A 22,660-nucleotide genomic window follows, 5' to 3' on the forward strand; every position below is an offset into this window, starting at 1 on the left:
TACCTGTGCCCGGAAGGCAGCGCATGGCTGGGAGCGGGAGCGGGAGCAGGGCCCTACAGCCCAGCCCTAACAACTTCATTCCCGCCCCGCGACAGGCGGGATTCCTTTAAACGGCCCCGGGGCTCTGTGCAGCCGCGGGCACTGCGCCAGGCTGCTGCCTCCCGCTGGGCTCGCCCCGTGCCTGCCATTGGCCGGCGGGCGGCTGCCATCACCTGGCGGCGGGGATGGGTGTGCCAGCCGGCAGGCCGAGCGGGGGCAGAGTCCAGCGCGGGGGCAGGGGGAGCAGCAGTGTCCCCAGGCCGCTGGGGCGCGCGCCATGCCTCTGCGGCTGCGGGGCAAGAAGAAGGGCAAGTCCAAGGAGACCTGCAAGCTGGTGGAGAGCGAGGAGGCGGCTGCGGCCCGCGGGGGAGGCGATGCTGCGGCCGCGCCGCCCGCCCCTGCCCAGCCCGAGGCCCGGCTGCTCTTCCACACGCAGCTGGCGCACGGGAGCCCCACCGGCCGCGTCGGGGGCTTTACCAGCGTGAGGGAGCTGTACGAGCAGATCGGCCGGGCGTTCCGCATCCCCGCCGCCGAGGTGAGCGCCGGGCACTGCCCCCCTCCAGCCCCTGGCTCGGGCAGCCCCGCCTGCCACCGCGTGGAAGCTCCCGGGTGAGCGCAGCGCACCTGCCCCGGGGGAAGCTGTCCTGGCAGGGCGGCTCCTGCTGGCGGCAGGCGGAAAGGTGCAGCTCCCCGGGGGAGGGGGAGTTGGCTTTACAGAAAAGTCTCGCTTTGCCCTGAGGTAAGGAGCCGCTTTCGTCGCATCGCCGCGTGCGCTGGACATAGGCGCAGGAAGGCGGGTTGTGCCAATCCCGGCTCCAGGGAGCCCTGGCTTTCACCATGGCAGTGCCGCTTGCAAAAGTTTCTGTTGCTCTCCCACGGGAACAACAGGCGCCCTGCGGGACATTCAGTGCCACACGGGAGCGGCGTGCAAACGGCTTGACACGGGATATTGTCACAACGGGACACACAGAGCAGTCTTTGCACAATTACATTGCCTCTGAGGAAGTGGGTATTCACCCAGGAAAGCTTATGCTTCAATACATCTGTTAGTCTATAAGTGCAACAGGCTCTTCGTTGCTTTTTACAGATCCAGACTAACAGGGCTACCCCTCTGATCCTTTGCACAATGGAACCAATGGCCACCTTGTTTGAAATTGGCTGTTGTCTCTTGTTTAAATATATTTTAGTGAAACGAACATCAGGGGCTAGCTATCCAGTCAGTTTAAAAATGAGTTCAGAGTAGCTTCAGGTAAAACAGCTGCCTCCCCTCCTCCCAGAATTTTTGGCGCCCTAGGCAGAATTTGGGGGGCAGCATTTTGTGCGCTCCCCACGGGGCGCGTAGGAGCTTCCAGTTCCGCTCTCATCACGCCGCCGAAGGACCCTCCACCGAAATGCCACAGGTGACAGCGGCAGTCATTGAGCTGCTCAACTGCCTGCCGCTGTTTTCTGCGGCACGTCGGCAGAAGGTCCTTCTTCGGCGGTGCAACGGGAGTGGAACCAGAAGCTCCCATGCGCCCCGTGGGGAGTGCACAAAATGCTGCCCCCCCAAATCCTGGTGCCCTAGGAGACCACCTAGGGTCGCCTAATGGAAGCCCCCGGCCCTGCCCCCTCCCCAGCTCCCTGCAAATTGTTGTAGTTTTACAGTTATTTTTCTGTTTTTCAAAATGTTTTTCCTTCTGTTGCTGTTTCAAAAGACCCACAGAAACAGAGGAGACAGTGGACTGATTACATGGCCAGTGCTGTTAAGTGCAAATACAATTTGTTCTCTAATCGCTATGGCTGTATCTGCATTGGGGGAAAATGTATCATAAAACCATAGAACTGGAAGGGACCTCGAGAGGTCGTCTAGTGCAGTCACCTGCTCTTATGGCAGGACTAAGTATTATCTAGATCGGGGTGGGCAAACTTTTTGGCCTGAGGGCCACATCGGGATTGCAAAACTATGGAGGGCTGAGTAGGGAAGGCTGTGCCTTCCCAAACAGCCTGCCCTCGGGTCCTATCTGCCCCCTCCCATGTCCTGCCCCCTGACTGCCCACTCAGAACCCCCGACCCATCCAACCCCCCTGCTCCTTGTCCCCTGACCACCCCCGCCCCTAACTGCCCCCCTAGGGACCCCACACTCTAGCCAACTCCCCCTTCTCTCTGACTGCCCTGACCTCTATCCACACCCCCACCCCTTGACAGGACCCCTGGGACTCCCATGCCTCTCCAACCCCCGACCCCATTCACCATCCCCGACTGACCCACCCCGCAAGAACCCCTGCCCCATCCAACCACCCCCTTGTCCCCTGACTACCCCCCAGGACCCCCCACTCCCTGGCCCCTTACCGTGCCTGAGGCAGTCACGCCACTGTGCTGCCCAGCAGGAGTGGCGTGCCAGAGCGCAGGCGGCGTGGCGCACTGAAGCTGTGGGGGAGGGTGACAGTCGGGGAGGTGCTGGGGGTTAGCCTCCCCAGCCGGGACTCAGGGACCAGGCAGGACGATCCCGCGGGCCATAGTTTGCCCACCTCTGATCTAGACCATCCCTGACAGGTGTTTGTCCAACCTGCTCTTAAAAATCCCCAATGATGGAGATTCCACACCTCCCTGGGCAATTTATTCCAGTGCTTAACCACCCTGACAGTTAGGAAGTTTTTCCTAATGTCCAATCTAAAACCTCCATTGCTGCAATTTAAGCCTATTGCTTCTTGTCCTATCCTCAGAGCTTAAGAACAACAATTTCCCCCCTCCTTCTTGTAACAACCTTTTATGTACTCGAACTAACACATTTTAACTAGCATGGTGTTCAACACAATTTAGCACTTGTAAACTAAGGAAAACTCATTTATTTGGCTCAGTTTTGTTAATTTGTATGGTAGGCAAGAATAATTCTCTTCAGAGAAGGAATTACTGGGCTACATGATCATAGTGGTTCCTTCTGACTTAAAAATCAGTGGATGTAAGTGACTACAAGATGCCAAGTTATGAAAAATTAGACCCACGATTTTTAACCTTAGCATTCCTTTAACTTCAAAATTAGGGGGTAGTGAGGGAAAATTAAGGGAGCAGTGTAGGATGCTCTCTTCCCAGCCAAATAAATAATTAATTAAAAAGGCCAACTATTAAGGCACATGAATAAAAGTTGTGGTAGGAAGGTCCACCCTTTCCTTAATAGAAACCCTCTTTAATCCCTTTTTGAGTCAAGTTTTAAAACTTGTTTGGATTATGGTTTACTTATGTTTGTAAATGCATTGTTTTCATCTTAGCATGTCAGTGACCCTATGCAACTGTTCCTTGATGTAGCTGCGGACGCTTTACAGCTTGAAATGTCAAACTAAAATAAGATGCAAATATTTTGAAATACTTAAGTTTGATTTTTACATTTAAAATTTTGGGGGTTTTGTTTTGTTTTATAAAGTTTGATTGTGTCTTGTCACTATTGTCTGGTTCCTTTACTTCTAGTATATTGGAAAAAAAGAGTAGTTTTTGATCTAGGAGACAGACCTAGCAGTGTTTCCTTTACTAACATCGTAGTAAATTATCACAAAGAGTGGCCATATTGTTGAAAACATACTCTACCCTGTCATTCAGTTTCATTTGGTAATTAAGAAGTAACTACATTTTTCATTTCTCCCATGCACCAGTTGTCCTTCCCTGTTTCTCTCTGATCCTCTATTCCTCTTCCCCTTTGATTCTCTATTCTCTTCAGTTTCCTACAAAACCATGAATTCTCAGAAATGCAGGGCTGGAAGGGAGCTCTAGAGGTCATCTTGTCCATTCCCTTGCACGGAGGCAGGACCAAATATACCTAGCTAGACCTCTCCTGACAGGTGTTTGTTTTACCTGTTCTCTAATCCAATGATGGGGATTCCACAGCCTCCCTTGGAAATCTATTCCAGTATTTAACTATCCTTATAGTTAGGTATTAGGAAAAACTTTCTAACCTAAATCTCCCTTGCTGCAGATTACACCTATTACTTCTTATTTTACCTGCAGTGGACATGGAGAACAATTGATAACCATCCTTTTTATAACAACCCTTAACATAAGACTGTTATTAGGTTCCCCCCCTTGGTCATCTTTTCTCAAGACTAACCATGCCCAGTGGTTTTAAACTTTTTCTCATAGGTCAGGTTTTCAAAACCTTTTATCATTTTTGTTGCTTTCCTCTGGACTCTCTCCAGTTTATCCACATCTTTACCAAAGTATGGTGCCCAGAAATGGACACAGTTGTCCAGCTGCGGCCTCACCAGTGCCAACTTCAGTGAAGTAATTTACTTCCTGTCTCTTACATACAACACTCCTGTAAATACACCCCAGAACGATATTAACCTTTTTCACAGTTGCATCATGTTGTTGGCTCATTTTCAGTTTGTGATTTACTATAGTCCCACATCCTTTTCAGCTGTACTACTCACTATCTAGTTATTCCCCGTATTGTATCCGTGAATTTGATTTTTTCCTTTCTAAGTGTAGTACAGTAGAACCTCAGAGTTATGAACTGACCAGTCCTGTACAGCGGTGGGTGACCAAAACTGGACTCCAGCAGAGGCCTAGCCAGTGCTGAGTAGAGTGGTACTATCACCTCCTGTGACTTGCATGGTATGCCTCTGTTAATGCAACCCAAAATTATATTTGCTTTTTCTGCAACAGCATTGCAGTGTTGACTTGTGTTGAGGTTGTGATCCACCACAGCTCCCAGATCCTTCTCAGCTGTGCTGCTGCCAAGCCAATTATCCCCCATTCGGTATTTGTGCATCTGATTTTTCTTCCCTAAGTGCTGCACCTTACATTTATTTTTGTTGAATTTCATTTTGTTGTCTATAGTCCAGTTCTCCAATTTAGCAAGATTCCTTTTAATTTTAGCTCTGTCCTCTAAAGCAGTGGTTCCCAAACTTTAACAGCCTGTGAACCCCTTTTACTAAAATGTCAAATCTCACGAATCCGCTCCTAAAAATGAATATTTTGAGGGATTTTCTCCTTTACTGAGTACAAATTATATAAGAAGTGATCTTGGAAATATAAAATTAGTTTTTGTGACATGCTTATTACACACTATTTATTATTATTTATCATTACAGTATTTTTTATTACAACATGAAAATGGCAACAGTCTTCTAAGATCTCGCTTTCATAGCTTGTATCACTTTGAATAAACCTGTTATAAGACAAAGCTTGTGTGTTTCATCAAGGAGTATCAGATTTGAAACAGCATGAAGGTGTTTAAGAAGCCAACTCAAAGAGTTCCTCTTACGCAAGCATTCAGATCTTGAGCAGTCCAGGCAAACAACACACGTTACAACAAAGCTTAAACTTATTCTTCATAATAATTTTAAAAACAATACTAGCTGCCTATTTCATTTTAAAAACAGCAAAAATATCCACCTCCCTTTCCATTTCTTGTAAGGAGTCTTGAAATTTAAATCTCCTCAGTGTAGTAGATATGTTTGCTTTGATCTGCTTAGCTCTTGGAAGTCCAGGCTGCTGGCCCGTGCTGGGGTTGCTAGGGACAGCTCTGTCTGCCATTAGGGAATTTTTTCCTGAGAGCCTCCTGTAACATTCACGAACCCCAGTTTGAGAGCCACTGCTCTAAAGTGTTTGCAATTCCCTCCCTCCACCCTCCAGCTATGTGTCTTTGCAAATTTAATTAGTATGCTCTCTATTCCTACAGCCAGAACATTAATAAAGATATTAAATAACACTGGACCCATCTCCATCCAACCCCATCTCTCATTCTTGACGGCCCCTTCGGGACCCCCGCCCCATCCAACCACCCCTTCTCCCTGTCCCCTGACTGCCCCCTGCCACGCCATCCGACACCCCCTCCTTCCTGACTCCCCCCCCGGAACCCCTTCCCCCATTCAACCCCGTTTCTCCCCCCATCCACGCCCCCTTACTGCGCTGCCTGGAGCACTGGTGGCTGGTGGTGCTATGGCTGGCGGCGCTACATCTGCTGCCACCTGGCTGGAGCCAGGCCATGCCACCGCTGCCACCACGCAGCACAGAGACCAGGTCAGCTGAGTTTTGCAGCTGTGCTGCCCCCGGAGCTCACAGCCCCGCTGCCCAGAGCATTGCGCCAGCGGTGGAGCGAGTGAGCTAAGGCTGTGGGAGAGGGGGAACAGCGGGGGAGGGCTGGGGCGAGCCTCCTAGGCCAGGAGCTCAGGGGCCAGGCAGGACGGTCCACATTAGTTTGCCCACCTCTGCTCTAAGACCTTAGAGCAAGTGTGTACATTCTTGACATACAGCACAATGCCTTCTCCTTTATTTCCATACCTATCCTTCTGGAACAAGCCATATTCCTTAATGTTGGCCCTCAGATAATGGAAATTGTCCCAGCAAGTTTCTGTAACACCAGTTAAGTCATAAGTTTCTTCATATATCATGACTTCCACTTCATCCTGCTTGTTCCCCATGCTCCTTGCATAGGTATACAGGCATCAAAGATATTTTGCAGACTTCCCTGTTGTTTTTCTTCTTGTGTCTTTACTGCAGTTGTGGTTTCTAGTCCTTCTCCAGACTTCAGCCCTTTCCCCTTGTCTTCATTATTTGAGCCTAGATGCTCATGGGCTGGATTTTTGTCACCATCCCCCATAAGACCTTGTTTTAAAACTGTCCTTATTGGGTTAGCCAGACAATGTCCACAGTTGCTCTTACCAGTAAACTGGAAGAGATCCATGAGTTAGAAAAACAGAAAGAAGCAGCTACAGAGCTCAGGGACCCAGCAGTGAAAGGACTGACAAAGTAATTTAGCGTCTGAGAAAGCAGTGGAAATATTAATCCGGGAAGTCAGACAATTTCAGATGGAAAGACAGCAGGTGACTCCATATTAGTAGAAAGTACCAACACTGAGATGTGTTTGGGTTTTCATTGGAGGAACAAGCCAGCACCTGATTGGAGGGCAAAGGGGCACTGGAGTGAATGAGGGAACATTGTGGAGGGTTGAGCCTTCTGGAAATGTGGGAAGTTTGGACATTTAAAATCTTGCAACCCAAAACTATCTAAGACTGACTTAATCCTCAATAAGCAACACAATCCATCAACCCCATCCCCATATAGATATAAATATAATTAATGCATATATCTTCCACATTTTTGCATGGGGAATAAAATGTACACTGTAACTGGAAAATATATTCCTGTATTTTGTTGGATTTATGCCACCAGTGTGTGTAGGGGAACTGCGGCAGAGGTTGTAACAATCCCCTCAAGAGTGGAAGTGTTAGTTCCAGCCCCAGTGACAGGAAAAGCAAATACTGATGGAGAGGACACTATGGATCCATCTGGTGATTTGCTGGTGGCATGCTCCCTTGGGACTACACAAAAAGGAGTGAGACTGGTGTGGGTAGCTAATTTAGCACCAGAAACTCAGATATTAAAACTTGGCACTAAACTGGGGAAATTACTTCCTTGTTCTGGATATGAAGGAATAGTAAATGTCAAAAGTGATATTTCCTTTTGTAGGGCAGTGGTCAATATATTGGGCTCCCAGTTTGGCGTAAAGATTGTGTTTACATAGTTCTTTTGATTATGTTGCTGTTTGCTTTGTAGATGTAAAGATGTGGAGGGGCACTGCAACAGCTGTAACATGCTGGCTGGGTGACTAGCACATCCACAGTTTCTAAAGGGTGTGGCTCCTCTCACATTTGAAGGACCCTGTTTCTCCATCTCAGGAAGTAACTGTGAGGGGAAATTCTGAGGTGTAAGTGCTTCCTGCCATGGGGAAAGAGGGGAAAAACTAGTAACACCATCTGCAGTAGGCAAGCTACCTCTTTTCTCTCCCTCGGTAATAAATAAACAGGTTTTTGTAGTTTATTGAGTTTGTGCCTGTGTCAGTATTCCAGGGATTCTGCCTGCTTGTGCTAACCCACCAATAAGCAGACTGAGTTTGCATAGCAGTAGGCTGTACGTCCATCATTAGGCTGTTTGATATAAAGCTTGTTTGGTATCTGGGTTCTATTCCTGTCTCCATCAATGGCTTGCTGGGTGACCTCAGACAAGTCACTTCTGTGTCTCATTTTCCCACTTGTAAAATGGGGAATGATCCTGACCACTTTGGTAAAGTGCTCTAAGATCTACTGATGGAAGGTACTTTATGAGAGCTAGGTGTCCATTATTATTTGAAATATAAATTTTATATTATTGTGTGATACTTAATGATTATATTTTTATATGACTGTGTCACTTAGGGGCAAATTTTGAAAAGCATTGACTGATTTTGGTTGCGTGTTGATGCATTTGCCTCATTTGGGATGGCCTGAACTTGTGATTAGTGCTACACTACACTACCCTTTGCTCCCTATATATAACATAATAGTCTTTTCTTTTTCTTTTTCCCTTAGCAAACACCACCTCTGTAGCCTTGGAATTACTGGAGTAAGGGATATTCCACAATAGGAAGACTGTCTATTTAATCTATATTTTATGCGTATCAGTCCACGGAGTTTTCTGGCCAAATAAGATTTCCTTCTGTTATGGAAGCTGTACAAGATAACACTCCGGGCAAAATAAGGAGCCTGGATATCTGCTAATTTCTGTGGCAGTGTTGATTTAAAGTTGGCATGAAAGGGCACAGCATAGGTATGGTGGCTTGAAGATCAAATACTTGTTTTGTGAGCAGGAGAGGGAAAGAGCAGAAGTATGAAGGGAAGGAGAGATCAGGAGAATAGTTTATACATGGAAATACACATTTTTTTTTCTTGATGAAAACATGTACAATATAGGAAAAACATTTTTGAGCTTGAATTAATTTTATGAGGGGTGTATGAAGAGTGTACTCTGGTGGCTATTGTTTAAGTACTAATACGTTATTTTGGTTAGACTTTTATATTAAAAGTATGAAAAACGGTAATGAAGCCTTTATCTTCTGCATTGGCAGTCCTCCAGAATGTAACAAATATAAGTATACTTTTAACTTTTAGATGCTGTAATAGTATAATATATTGTGTAGCTGTATCTTGAATATGTTACTTTGTATATTTAGTTGTCCTGATTAGAAGCAGTTATTCACTAAGAAAGGACAGAGAATACAGGGTGATTCAGTTTTTATTTTTGACTGGCTGACACTCTTTCAGGCTAGTATGGAACTGACGCATTTGTAGAAAGTTCTGCAGCCTTGTAGGCTGCAGTGAGAATGCCACCCAGATGAAGGCTAAATAAAGAAACTCTGGATCATGTTTCTAAATATCACATTTCTGCCCTGTTGCCAATTTTATCTGTTCAGAGGTGTGAAACACGTTACTAGATGAGTGTCCATGTTTGACAAGGTCAAAGCAAGGGCACTATATTTTTCTTAGAAGCAAAAAATTGATAAAATAACATTTTGTGGAAGAGCAACATAATGGAAGAGCATTAAATCACAATTAAACTGATTGAGTCATTATCTAAATTGTGATATAAAGCTGGGAACGTACCACAAATCTTTGTAAAGGCATTTTGAATTGGACTCCCTCAGGAAATAACATATTTGATTCTGATGGCTTAAAAAGAATGGTTATGTGAAAGTAAAATGTGGGTGATGATGGTGGAGTGATAATTAACCAAAGAATGTTTAAGTTACCTATTAGAATAAAACTGAAGTGTGTTGGATGAATCTGTAATACTCAGTGGCCAGCTGATGTGCGACTTTTTGACTGGCTGCTAAAATAAGACATTAGAATGTAATGGTTGTTTGGCCTATGTGAAATGAGTTGGTGACTTTAAACCAGTTCCTAATAATATAAAAGTTTCTAGAGCTGTGGAGAGGTGCTTAGGTTATAAATAAAAAAATCAATGAATGATGTGCATAGGATGGAATAGACTGCAGTTTGTTCATTCTAAACTGTGAGAGTTCTGCAGTGCTTATGGGGTAAAATCAGCAACGCTTCACCCCCTTTTTTGTCATTAAACCAAGCAGATCAGACTCTAGTACACAAAGACATGTCTGCTGGGTAGGATGGTGCCATTTTTATAAAGGCAGTTTTCAGAGTAAAACAGCATGTTAAGATCCAATTCATTTTTGTTCAAACTAAGGTCTGGTCTAGAACTTACATCGACATAGTCACATATCTCTGAGGGGTATGAAAAATCCACACCTCTGAGAGAGACCGCTAACCCCCTGTCTAGGAAGTGTTAGGTTGATGGAAGAATTCTTCTGTCAAACTAGCTAGCACCTCTTGGGGAGGTGGGTTATATCTGCACTGATGGGAGAACCGCTCAGGCCTGTGTAGGTAATATCTATGCTGAAGGTGCTACAGCAGCACAAATGCAGTGCTACGACTGTGGTGGTATGTGTAGACATACCTTAAGACAAGCAGTAACACTGCGGATTTCTGGATGCTTTCTTAATTTATAAATAGATTAAAAATGCCTGCCTATAGGTATGTTTTTGAGAATGCTTTCAAGGCTATTCTTGCTACTATTGCTATCAAGGCAATTCCAAGATCATTTTTTGTTTCTCCCACTCACCACCTTAACACTATAATAAAATGCCTATTCAATGGTTAATGAGCCTTATCTCTACCTCCTAAACTGATTTCAAATTAGGAAATATATTCTTAAGATGTGAAGACAGAGGACTCATACCAAATGTTGCATAGGCTTTTTTTAAGTCTGGGACTCCCAGTAATTAAATTCTTTATATAGCCTGGCAGTATGTGCCTTTCATTTTTTGAGTTGATCTGAACTCATGCACAACCTCAGTGCTGAGTAACAGGTTAGGCACCTGCTTCTGTTCTCACAATTTAATTTGGCTGATTTACTAGAGTTATTCCTGATTTACACTGGCATAAGTGAAATCAAAACCAGACTGACCCAAAGAGCTGCTACCAGATTTTTTCCAGGCACTTCAAAGTTAATGGGAGTGCAACAAGGGTGCTGAGTCAGGAGCTGACTCAATATCCTATTGTTATTCAAATTCCTCGCCACTATAGATTAATTGGGATCTAATTAGAGGATCAATTAACCAGTGGTGCTATACTGAAGGGCTAATTAGAGGGGAGAGGCAACCCCAGCAGCAGGGAGCCAATAAATGGAGAGGAAGGAAGCCCTGGAGGAGGAGGGAACTAAGAGGCTGAAGAAAGGCAGAGGTGGCTGCTGTTAGTATTGTCCCCGTCCTCCAGAATCTGAGGGATGGGGGTGAGCCTGCTGGAACAGTATAAGGACACATGGTGGGGGTGAAGGAGAACTAGAGTGGGTGTGGTCTACACTTAAGGTGAGAGAGGACTACAGGGGACCACCCTGTGACAGGGAGATCAAAGGTTTTTCTTGAACAGGCGTAGCGGTTTCTTTGAACCACATCCTCTCAAGCAAAGGCTGCTGTTCTCTTTAAACTGTGGCATATTTCAATGACTGACTAGATAATCAATGCATGCTATGAATAAATGTGCATTCTTCTTTCCATGAAGAAACAAAGATAATTTTTCTGACTTTGCTACATTATGTATACTATTCTGCAGGCTGCTGGTTGTTAACACTCTGTTATGTATGTTTTGAAAATGTCTTGATATTGTAATAGTACAAAATGAAAACTAATTCAAGGTCCTTAATGTTGCTTCTCACAGCAAAAAGATTGCCCCAGAAATGTTTTGTTCAACAGTGTCTGTTTTGTTTGAGAAGAAAGCTAAAGGTCAGCTTTATATGGTGGACAAGTTTCTGGAGAAACAACCCTCTACGCTGCCCCAAAAATATCCACCATAATTCTGAGAAAGACTTGTTTACGATTTAATGTAGTGGTATTGCAGAAAAATCTTTCCTAGTTAGTTAGCACTGTTCAGCTCATTCTCCCGCTGAGGTGTGGAACCTGTTTGCCTCAGGGGGAGTGGCTCTGCAAATTCTCGCATGCTTATATCACTATTCAAACAAAAATATGTATTAATATTAGCAAAAGACAAAGGATATGATTTTCTATCCACTTTTCTGCTTTGAAGTACTATATGCTATTGGAAGCTGATGTTCAGATTGCTCTAGGGAACAAGAGGTAATGATTTTAAGCCATTGGTTCCCTCCAGAGTTACTCTGATTGGACACTGAGTTTCTTCTGTCTACAGTTTCATTGGGGAGCACCATAAATACTCCCACCATTTGCACCAGCCCCACAGACCACCGTGATATACAAAAAGACCTGTGGGAGGTGAAGTGGACAGTGAGGTATTGAGAGTTCTGCTGGCAAAAGGTGTATTCTGAAATTGTCTGATTGGGGCATAACAATTTTTTTGAAATTTTGTGCTGTAGTTGTGTAGAAGGATGTAAAAAATAGGGCGTGGAGGGAATTCACCACCATCAACCCAACATCCACAATGTTCTGAACAGAAAACCTCTTCCAGGAGGCAAACAGTTTGGGAATCTTACTACTTGGGCCTGCAATCTGGACTCTCTTCTCTCCTGGTTGCTATAAGCTTTGACAGGGGAGCTGGGTTGATGGTGGAAACAGAGTGCGAAATAAGCAAGATCTGTGCTCAGGAAACCACTTCAAGCTGCTGCTGATCTCCCCAGATTCATTCGCCTTGGTCATGCCTCTGGGCCACATGGAGGATAGCCTCTTAACAGAGATTAGGGAGAGGAAAGGTAGCTTGTGATGTTTCCCAGCAGTGCCTGGGCTTGCGAGGTACCTTGCTATCACTTGCCCTTAGCCTTGTCTGTACCTGCCAGGGGTCAGCTGTCCAACTCCCCTGGGTATTGGCAACAAAGCATTCCTCTCTAGGTCTTGCAGGCCCTGCTGCCTATCGACAGGTTAGAGATTGGCACACTCCAACCATCAAGCCATCCAAACATCAGCCTGGAATGTCCAGATTTGCTGATTTCAAAGAAACAGCACAGCCCAGTTTACCAGTCAGAACTTAGGTCACCTCTCTGTTCAACACACAGCGCTTAGATATACTTGATTTCAATATAAACATAAGTTTATGTAACAGAGTGTAGAGATTCAAGTAATAGCAAGTTAGAAGTATTGCAAACACATGGTGATATATAAAATAAAATCATAACACACATTCAAGAACCTAGTCTAAATTAATTAGATACTCTTATGTCTTGTAGAGTGTGGCTCAACCAAAGTCCTCATAGTAATTCACAGTCAGGCTTTGCTGTGATTCCGCTTTTCATGAAACATGCTGTCAGCTTGTCTCCTAGGTGAAGGACCCAATGTGTTCTTTTGCCTCCCAAGATATACAAGTCCTATCCTTTTGTCTTTATTCATAAACAGGATACCCCTCTGCTGCTTTGTTTATTCCTTTAGATTTTCTGTTGTAGATTTTGCAGCCTTTCAACTGGGACCTGGTTTAGTATGCAAATAGGCCTCCATTGTGAGGCAGACAATACGCAAATGGCCAGATAGGGAGATTAGTGTCTGTTACCTGCTCCCTGAAAGGGACCTGTCAGAGGCATGTTACCTCCTCGTGACCTGCCTTAACTCCAAGATCTTAAGAATGTTATTTTCAGTGTAGATACATAACTTAAATATTCTCTGTACATACATACATTTTTCAATGATTGTGATGTAAAGTGGACTACCATGTCTTGGTAGAGACCTTACATGTCACTCTTTGATGAACTATTATGCATATATCTGACCCAGGAAATCCCTTTAAGACCCTGTGCAACTCCTGTACCCTCTACCAGTTGGTACCAAGAGGTGTCTGAGTCTTAAGCTGTGAGCTAAGGTACTGGATAATATGTACCTTCTCCCCTGCACCCTGCTATTTCTTCTCTGCAGAATTTGTGCTATTTAGTATTTTTCTTGTCATATGAGTGGATGGGAATAGGGTCTTTAGCATTGATGGCTGGACAGAAAATGGGGGTCATCACTTAAGACCACAAAGGATTTTTTGCTCCAAACTCATGGGTAATTCAAATTCAGGAAAACAAAATTCTTTGCACCATTTATTTTCCTATCCTAATGGCTGACGTAATATTTTAAAACTCAAATGTAATTGATTTGTTTTTCCTTCTGTATAGATCATATTTTGCACTTTGAATACGCACAAAATTGATATGGACAACCTCTTAGGAGGGCAGATTGGTCTTGAAGATTTCATATTTGCCCACGTAAAGGGACCAAAAAAAGAAGTGGATGTTCTTAAATCTGAGGATTCTCTTGGGCTTACCATTACAGACAATGGAACGGGCTATGCCTTCATAAAGGTAAATTTTAACAGAATCTTTTATATCTAATATTCTTAAGTTTTATGGTTTTAAGTAATCCTCTAGAACTGGAGCTCTTTTGATGACTGAACATTCACCACAATTAAAGAAAAGCAGCAGGCAATCCTGTGTTGAGAGAGCCCTTAGATTTTTAGTTATTACTCTATTTCTAACCTTTTCACAACTTTCTTAAGTGCTTGAGAAGTTGATGATAGGGCAACTGCTCACTCAAGTGACAGTGAAGTTATCCTAAATTTCTGTCACTCTTAAAGCCTGTCCACAGCACACATAGTGCCCTTCCACTGCATTAAACTTGCCTTCATTGCACTGTCCCTCTTTATCCTGTTTCTGCAGTTATTCTACGTGCATTAGCAAAGTTAATTGGAGTGCAGCTGTGAAGAGTGGAAGATTGTCTAGAGAGAGATTTTTTTGATCACTGGCTGTTCAGTTCAAAGCCTACAATGAATTTTGTAAAATATGAACACTGAATTCTCAACAAAACTTTGAATTTCCTAGTGTCAACACTTCGACGCTTAAAATTCCTAGCACTTCCACTTTGCTCTTTTGGATGTATGTGGACAGATTCCCCCCCCCCCCCCCAAATGTTTTAAGAAGAATGTTTTAAAGGTCCACTCTTCCAGCACTCCTGGGAATGATACTCCCCTCTCTGCTTGGCTGGTAGCATGTGAAGAAAAGTGCCAATCACAGGGATTACTGTAGGTTGGGGGCAGATTGGAGAAAAAAAAAAAAGTGATAGTATTCTCCCATGATCCACCAACTCTCTAAATCCTGCTTGTTCGTGTCATAAAAATGAGCTGCTATTCACAGTAGATTGTGTAGATCTTCATAATACACCAACACCTTGTTTACGCAAAAACTGTATACTTTTAACTGTACCAGTATAGTTAAAGCAGCGCAACCCCCTTAGTTGCGTGCAGTTATACTGGTATGAATGTGGTTATATCAGGGTGCGTCTATACTTTAAAACACTGCATCAGCGCAGCTGCACTGCTGTAGTGCTTTAATGAAGATGTTCTACACCAACAGGAGAGAGCTCTCCTGTCAGTATAGTTAATCCACATCCCTGAGAAGTGATAGCTATGTCAGTGAGAAAAGCTTTCCTGTTACCATAGTGCTGTCTACATGGAGGGGCGGGGTGGTGGTGTTAAATCAGTATAACTATGTTGCTCAGCCGTGCGGATTTTTCATAGCCCTGAGTGAAGTAGTTATATCAATATAGATGTAAAATGTAGACCAGACCTCAGTATAGCTTATTTCTGTATGCTAGATTGTACAGGTATAAGTCTTGGTAGTCCATCGATCCGATGATGACAAATCTGTGCAGATCATCTATTGTTGGTCTCATGGTATGCCCTCTGATGAGTATACAAGCCAATTCTAGAGGTGCACATTTTGCTGCAGATAGTACATGGGAAGTTCGCGGTCAGTGGATTGTGCGCTGCTGGTGCTCTGTGACGTTGTTCACGTGCCTCTTGTAGATGCTGGTAGCGGTCTTCCTCAAAGGCAATGCAGGTATTCCTGACTGCTGCACGCCACTGTGTTCTGTCGCTGGTCGCGTCCTCAAGGTCCCTAGGTTTGATATTGCTGTACTGCAGATTGGCTTTCATGGTGTCCTTGTAACGTTTCCGCGGACGACCTATATGCCAGATGCCCTGGGAGAGCTCACCATACAGAAGCTGGTGGGGGATTCTGTTGGCATCCATGTGGCTAACATGACCGATCCAACGTAGCTGTGACTTCATGATCATCATTTCGATGCTTGTCATCTGAGCCCTCTCGAGGACCTTAAGATTGGACACTTTGTCTTGCCAGTGGATCTTCATGATGTTGCGGAGGCAGCGCATGTGGAATGCTTCGAGCTGCTTGATCTGATGCCTATATAGTGTCCATGTTTCGCATCCGTACCAAAGAGATGGAAGAACAACAGCTCTGTACACAAGCAGTTTTGTTAACATCTGGATGTTGTGGTGGTTTAAAACTTTGACACACAGACAGCCAAGTGCCTGGCTTGCTTTGGATATTCATGCGTTGATCTCATTATCCAGTGATCCATCACTGGATATGACACTACCCAGGTATTTAAAGTTCTCCACTACTTTAAGCTGAGTGCCGTCAATGGAGATATTTGGGACAGAAGCATTTGATACAGGTGCAGGTTGATGGAGAACTTCTGTCTTTCCAAGGCTGATAGTTAGTCCGAAAAGTTGTGAGGCCTCAGCAAACTTGTTGACAATGCACTGAAGATCATTTTCAGTGTGAGCCATGAAGGCACAGTCATCGGCAAAGAGTGCCTCAAGAAGGAGTTTCTGCGCTGTCTTAGTCTTTGCATTCAGGCGATAGAGGTCAAAAAGTGAACCATCGTGTCGGTATTTCAGATATATACCTTGATCCAGATCTTTCATTGCATGGTTGAGGACACATGCAAAGAACAGGTTAAATAAGACAGGAGCGAGAACACATCCTTGTTTCACGCCGTTGGTGATGTTAAAGGGGGCTGATGTGGCTCCATCAGACAATACTTCGCCTGTCATGCTGTCATGAAAAAGGCGTATAATCTGGACAAATTTTCTTGGGCTGCCAAGTTGTGTTAGAATAGTCCAAAGGGCTTCCCTGTTGATGGCATCAAATGCCTTCGTCAGATCTCTGAAGACAGCACACAGTACATATTCTGTTCAATGCACTTCTCTTGTATTTGTCTGACAGCAAACACCATGTCGACTGTGCTCTGGCCAGGTCGAAAACCTGTTATACTGGAACAAAAAATGCATGTAGACCACACCTTACAGCTCTGCTTTCTCTTGTTCTTTGAAAAGCACCAAAATGGCTAACAGTGCTGACATTTAAATGTCAAAAACTGATTATATTTCAGAGTTTAACATCCTATTGAGCTGAATGGTAGCAATTTTCACTTGACACAGCTCTCATTTCAGCTGTCTGCAGACTCAGGCAGACACTACTGCATCATTTTCCTTCATCTCACATTTGGAAGGTTTTCTTTGCAGCCTTGACAGCTAGATACTTATTTAAACAAAATTACAGTTTATATTCTGGAACTAAAGATAGCAGTCATTATAGAAAAGTGCAGTCTCACCAAACTGTTGCATATTGGCCTACTCTGGGACCTGGTTTTAGGAGGAGAGAATCCTCTGGTATTGGAAGAATATGAGCAGTGCTTGCAACATTATAAACCCAAGAAAGCTCTGTCCTGGGTTCAATACACTTCTGAAAAGTTATTTTTAGGGCTGTCAAGTGATTAAACAAATTCATTGCAATTAATTGCACCTTTGATAATAGAATATCATTTATTTAAATATCAGAGGGGTAGCCGTGTTAGTCTGGATCTGTAAAAGCAGCAAAGGGTCCTGTGGCACCTTATAGACTAACAGACGTTTTGTACCATGAGCTTTCGTAGGTGAATACCCACTTTGTCGGATGCAAGTGGGTATTCACCCACGAAAGCTCATGCTCCAAAACGTCTGTTAGTCTAAAAAGTGCCACAGGACTCTCTGCTGCATTTATTTAAATATTTTGGATATTTTCTACATTTTCGAATATATTGATTTCAATTACAACACAGAATACAAAGTGTACAGTGCTCACTTTACATTTATTTTTGATTACAAGTATTTGCACTGTAAAAAAAACAAAAGAAATAGTATTTTTCAGTTCACCTAATACAAGTGCTGTAGTGCAGTCTCTTTATCATGAAAGTTGAACTTACAAATGTAGAATTATATACATAAGAACGGCCATACTGGGTCAGAACAAAGGTCCATCTAGCCCAATATCCTGTCTTCCAACAGTGGCCAATGCCAGGTGCCCCAGAGGAATGAACAGAAAAGGGAATCATCAAGTGATCCATTCCCTGTCGCCCATTCCCAACTTTGGCAAACAGAGGCTAGGGACACCATCCCTGCCCATCCTGGCTAATAGCCATTGATGGACCTGATCCTCCCTTGAACTTATCTAATCTAGTTTTTTTGAACTCTGTTATAGTCTTGGCCTTCACAACATCCTCTGGCAAAAGAGTTCCACAGTTTGGATGGTGTCCCTAGCCCTCTGTTTGGCAAAAGCTGGAACAGAAGACAGGGAATGGATCACTTGATGATTACCTGTTCTGTTCTTCCCTCTGGGATGGTGTCCCCTAGCCTCTGTTTGGCAAAAGCTGGAACAGAAGACAGGGAATGGATCACTTGATGATTACCTGTTCTGTTCTTTCCCTCTGGTATGGAAGCCATTCCATACCCCTAATCAAGTCCACTCAGTCCTACTTCTTGTTCAGCCAATTGCTCAGACAAACAAATTTGTTTACATTTGCAGGAGGTAATGATTGTCCGCTTCTTGTTTACAATGTCATCTGAAAGTGAGAACAAGCATTCTCATGACACTATTGTAGCCAGCATCACAAGATATTTACAAACCAGATGCGCTAAAAATAGTGTGTCCCTTCCCGCTTCAACCACTACTCCAGGGGACATGCGTCCATGCTGATGATGGGCTCTGCTCAATAACAAACCAAAGCAGTGCAGACCGATGTGTTCACTTTCATTATCTGAGTCAGATGCCACCAGTAAAAGCTTGATTTTCTTTTTTGGTGGTTCTGGTTCTATAGTTTTCACATTGGAGTGTTGCTCTTCTAAGACTTCTGAAAGCATGCTCCACACCTCATTCCTCTCAGATTTTGGAAGACACTTCAGATTCTTAAACCTTGGGTCGAGTGTTGTATCTATCCTTAGAAATCTCACATTGGTACTTTCTTTGCGTTTTGTAAAATCTGGAGTGAAAGTGTTCTTAAACTGAACAACATGTGCTAGCTCATCATCTGAGACTGCAATAACTTGAAATATATGGCAGAATGCGGGTAAAACAGAACAGGGGACATAAAATTCTCCCCCAAGTTGTTTAATCACAAATTTAATTAATACATTATTTTTTAACAAGCATCATCACCATGGAAGCATGTCCTCTGGAATGGTGGCCAAAGCATGAAGGGGCATACAAATGTTTAGCATATCTGGCACGTAAACACCTTGCAATGCCAACTACAAAAGTGCCATGCAGATTCCTGTTCTCACTTTCTGGTGACACTGCAAATAAGAAGGCAGCATTATCTGCTGTGAATGTAGATTAGCTTGTTTGTCTTAACACTTGGCTGAACAAGAAGTAGGACTGAGTGGACTTGTAGGCTCTGAAGTTTTACATTGTTTTGTTTTTGAGTGCAGTTATGTAACAAAAACAGATTTACATTTGTAAGTTGCACTTGGGATTTTTGACAAATATTTTCCACTGTTGCTAGCACCTGTTCAGCTCCAACTGTGGCAACAACAGTGGGGCCCCTAGTGTAGATAAAACTTCTGTGGCTGCCAGTGTTTTTAATACTGTGACGTTATTGATATAAACTGGGACCATATAGAACATGGGTTGCAACCAAGGTCCTGTAGTGGCACCAAATCTTATGTAAAGGGGGTCATATAAGGTGTCTAAGACCAGGTTACGGGTTACTGGTTACGATTATGCTGTCTGTATGTCTGTATCATTTTTGTAGTTGAAGTTATGAATATTGGCTGTATGCTGTCTGTATTTCAAATTGGTGCTGCAGTTCTGGGAGACACCCCAGACAAGCTGGTGTCAGCTCAGCTTAGCCTGCTTGATGGCCCATTAAGGACCATCACCTACACAATTGACCCATTGAGAGGAGGCGAATACACCTTGTGACTCAACAGAGTGTGCAGAAACTGGCCCATGTGACTGCAAACTCCATTTTTTGCTGTAACTTTCCACAGTAGGACAAAGGAGTGTTCTACACCTGAAAGCCTATATAAGCGGAGGCCTCATCTCCATCTTGTCTTCAGTCCTGCTTCTTACCTCTGGAGGGACTTTGCTACAAGCTGAAGCTCTACACAAGGGACTGATGACCCATCCCAACTGGGGATGTTCTCCAGAGAGACTGATTTAAACCTGCAGTTTACTCCATCACTGCTAACAAGCCTGACCAAGAACTTTGCATTACTGTATGTAATTGTTCAATTTAACCAAATTCTAGCTCTCATCTCTTTTTTTTTCCTTTTATGAATAATCTTTAGATTTTAGATTCTAAAGGATTGGCACCAGCATGATTTGTGGTAAGATCTGATGTGTATATTGACCCTGGGTCTGGGGCTTGTCCTTTGGATCGAGAGAATCTTTTTCTTTTACTGGGGTGTTGTTTTCATAACATCATCCCCAGGACGGGTGGCACTGGTGGTGATACTGGAAGACTGGAGTGTCTAAGGAAATTGCTTATGTGACTTGTGGTTAGCCAGTGGAGTGAAACCGAAGTCATTTTTGTCTGGCTGGTTTGGTTTGCCTTAGAGGTGGAAAAACCCCAGCCTAGGGCTGTGACTGCCCTGTTTGAGCAATTGGTCCTGAATTGGCGCTCTCAGCTGGGTCCCGCCAGAACCACATCGTCACAAATACTATGTCATCTAATCAATACAATAATAACAATCCCTGAGAAAGTTTTAAATTGGAGTCAGCCATGATAGGAAGAAGATTAATTATTTGGTCAATGAGTGTATTAAATAATGGAGAAAGTGGGTAGGTGGAGAGACAAGTCTCCAAAAGGCACAAGCTGTATCTTTTAGTGCACTTTGTTCCCAGTCAGATAGAAAGCTTTAGTGACAGTTTCAGACATAGTTGAATAAAGAGCTGCATTTAGGGGAATAGCTTTTGTCATTAGAGCTTTTCCTTTCATTTGAACTGATTTAGTATTCCATTAGAAATTAATGAGCTCTGTTGTACTAGGTAATCTGTTGATAGTTATAATCACTTCCTGCTTATAACTACTGACTGCTCTGTGTTTAAAAGGGTAAGTTTCTAAAATAGTTGATAGCATGGTCAGATTTTATGGGTGCAGTTGAAAACAGTGGTTCTTTTGTTTTAAAATCTAAAGTTCTGCTTTATAATAGAAGCATTAATTTAAATTCAGTATTATGTCACTTTTGCAAAGCTGTATTCAACAGTCTGTCACCAATTCTATTATAAAGTCCTACTTTTAAGGGATTTATAGCTAAATGGGAAGATATATTCTGGAGTGAAACTAATTGTCCATGAGTTATCCCTTGGGGAAGAGAACTTTTTGTAAATGCTAAGGAGTACATTGTTATAGTATGATGTATGAAGTTATAGGTGTGCAAAACTGATTATCATAAACTGGAACAGTGTAATTAATTCCCTGTGTTCTGCATTGAAAATGCATGACTTACCCTTTAAAATGGACAGTAAACCATTTGAAAATTAAGCATTGGATCTCAGTGGCTGTGTCTAGCATAGCCCTGCTTTCTTTTGACAGCCCACCAGAAAGTTGTTATAATTAGCCTGGAATACAAAAGTTGGTTTGAAGTACCACATACATGTTTCCAGTCAGCAATGCTTAATTTGTACCCTGATAATAAGAACACCTGCTTAAGTGAAGAAACTAAGTGGGGATTGAATTTAATGAGATTTCACTGCTGTTTGCTAGATACACCTTGCACTTTATAACAGGAATGTGTGTTGCAGCATTTTGGGCCTGATTCCTTATGTGTAAAACACGCCTTCCTTCCCCCCCACTCCCCACCCCTCCAACAAAGTCTTCCAATTGGCTTTAATCTAGATTTAAAAATGATTTGTGCTATAAGAGTTAAACTCTGTAGGAAGTTTAAAATTGCCACGTCTTGCAGAACACCATATATTACCAAGTTTTCCACTGTCTTGCTCAGACACAGGCACACAAACTGGAAGCAGGCTTTTGAGACAGTTATGCTCCTAGCAGTTGCTCCAGTTCACATATTTTTGGGGGGGGGGGGGGCGAGGAATTTCAGTCCCTGTCCTCCCTGGCAGGGACCCCATTCCTGTTTATCCCCCCCTCCTTCCCACCCTAGCAGGGACCCTGAGTCTGCCTCAGCTGATGAGTCACCCCTCTCCACCCACATAATGCATGAGTTGAGTTCTCGGCAGATCCTCCTGTACTTCACTGGGACAAACTCCACGTGCACCAGGTCTCAACACCCTTTCGCCTAGTCGCCCTTTTATCTGGATGGAGGGGCAGCTGGGCTAAATTTGAGTTGTGTTGTGACCCCATGCGCCAGGTCACAATGCCACTTGTTGAAATGTGTCCTAGCTGACACTCCATCTGTATGGTCAAGCGTCTGGGTCAAATTTCAGTGGCATTTCAACCACACAGCGCAAGTGATTCTCTGAACTGCCCCGACAGCAGCCATGCTGATTTAGTATGGGACCACTGCTTATAAGTGGCTCCCGGTTCCATGAAAACCTTGGGGGAGGAAAATTGTCCCCCATTGGCACCACTGTCTGCTAGGGTAGGTGTTAAAATAGTAGACAATGATATTTTATTTCCTATATCGTCTTGTAAGCTGGATGAATGGATTTATTGAAAATAAACTCAGTTCTCACTGAAATAGTATGTGTTTCAGGAAAAGATAGGAATAAATTATATTATTATGTTATAGTTTCTCCACCGAAGTAA

At 43.6% G+C, this 22,660-nt stretch overlaps 1 protein-coding gene across 2 annotated transcripts in view; it reads left to right on the plus strand.

Moving 5' to 3' along the window:
- The first annotated feature begins 251 nt into the window (after positions 1 to 251).
- Positions 252 to 22,660, plus strand: part of GIPC2 (GIPC PDZ domain containing family member 2) — a 52,091-nt gene continuing 29,682 nt past the window's right edge. Inside the window, exons 1-2 of one of the 2 annotated variants that reach the window (XM_032802478.2) lie at positions 252 to 574; positions 13,948 to 14,133. In XM_032802478.2, the coding sequence (XP_032658369.1) occupies positions 317 to 574; positions 13,948 to 14,133 (444 nt within the window). In that variant the 5' untranslated portion in view covers positions 252 to 316. Of the gene's footprint in view, positions 575 to 689; positions 779 to 13,947; positions 14,134 to 22,660 lie in introns of those variants that run through there. The other variant, XM_032802479.2, reaches the window with a different exon arrangement.

This window comes from Chelonoidis abingdonii, chromosome 7 (genome assembly GCF_003597395.2).
Source record: "Chelonoidis abingdonii isolate Lonesome George chromosome 7, CheloAbing_2.0, whole genome shotgun sequence".
Lineage (NCBI taxonomy): Eukaryota > Metazoa > Chordata > Testudines > Testudinidae > Chelonoidis > Chelonoidis abingdonii.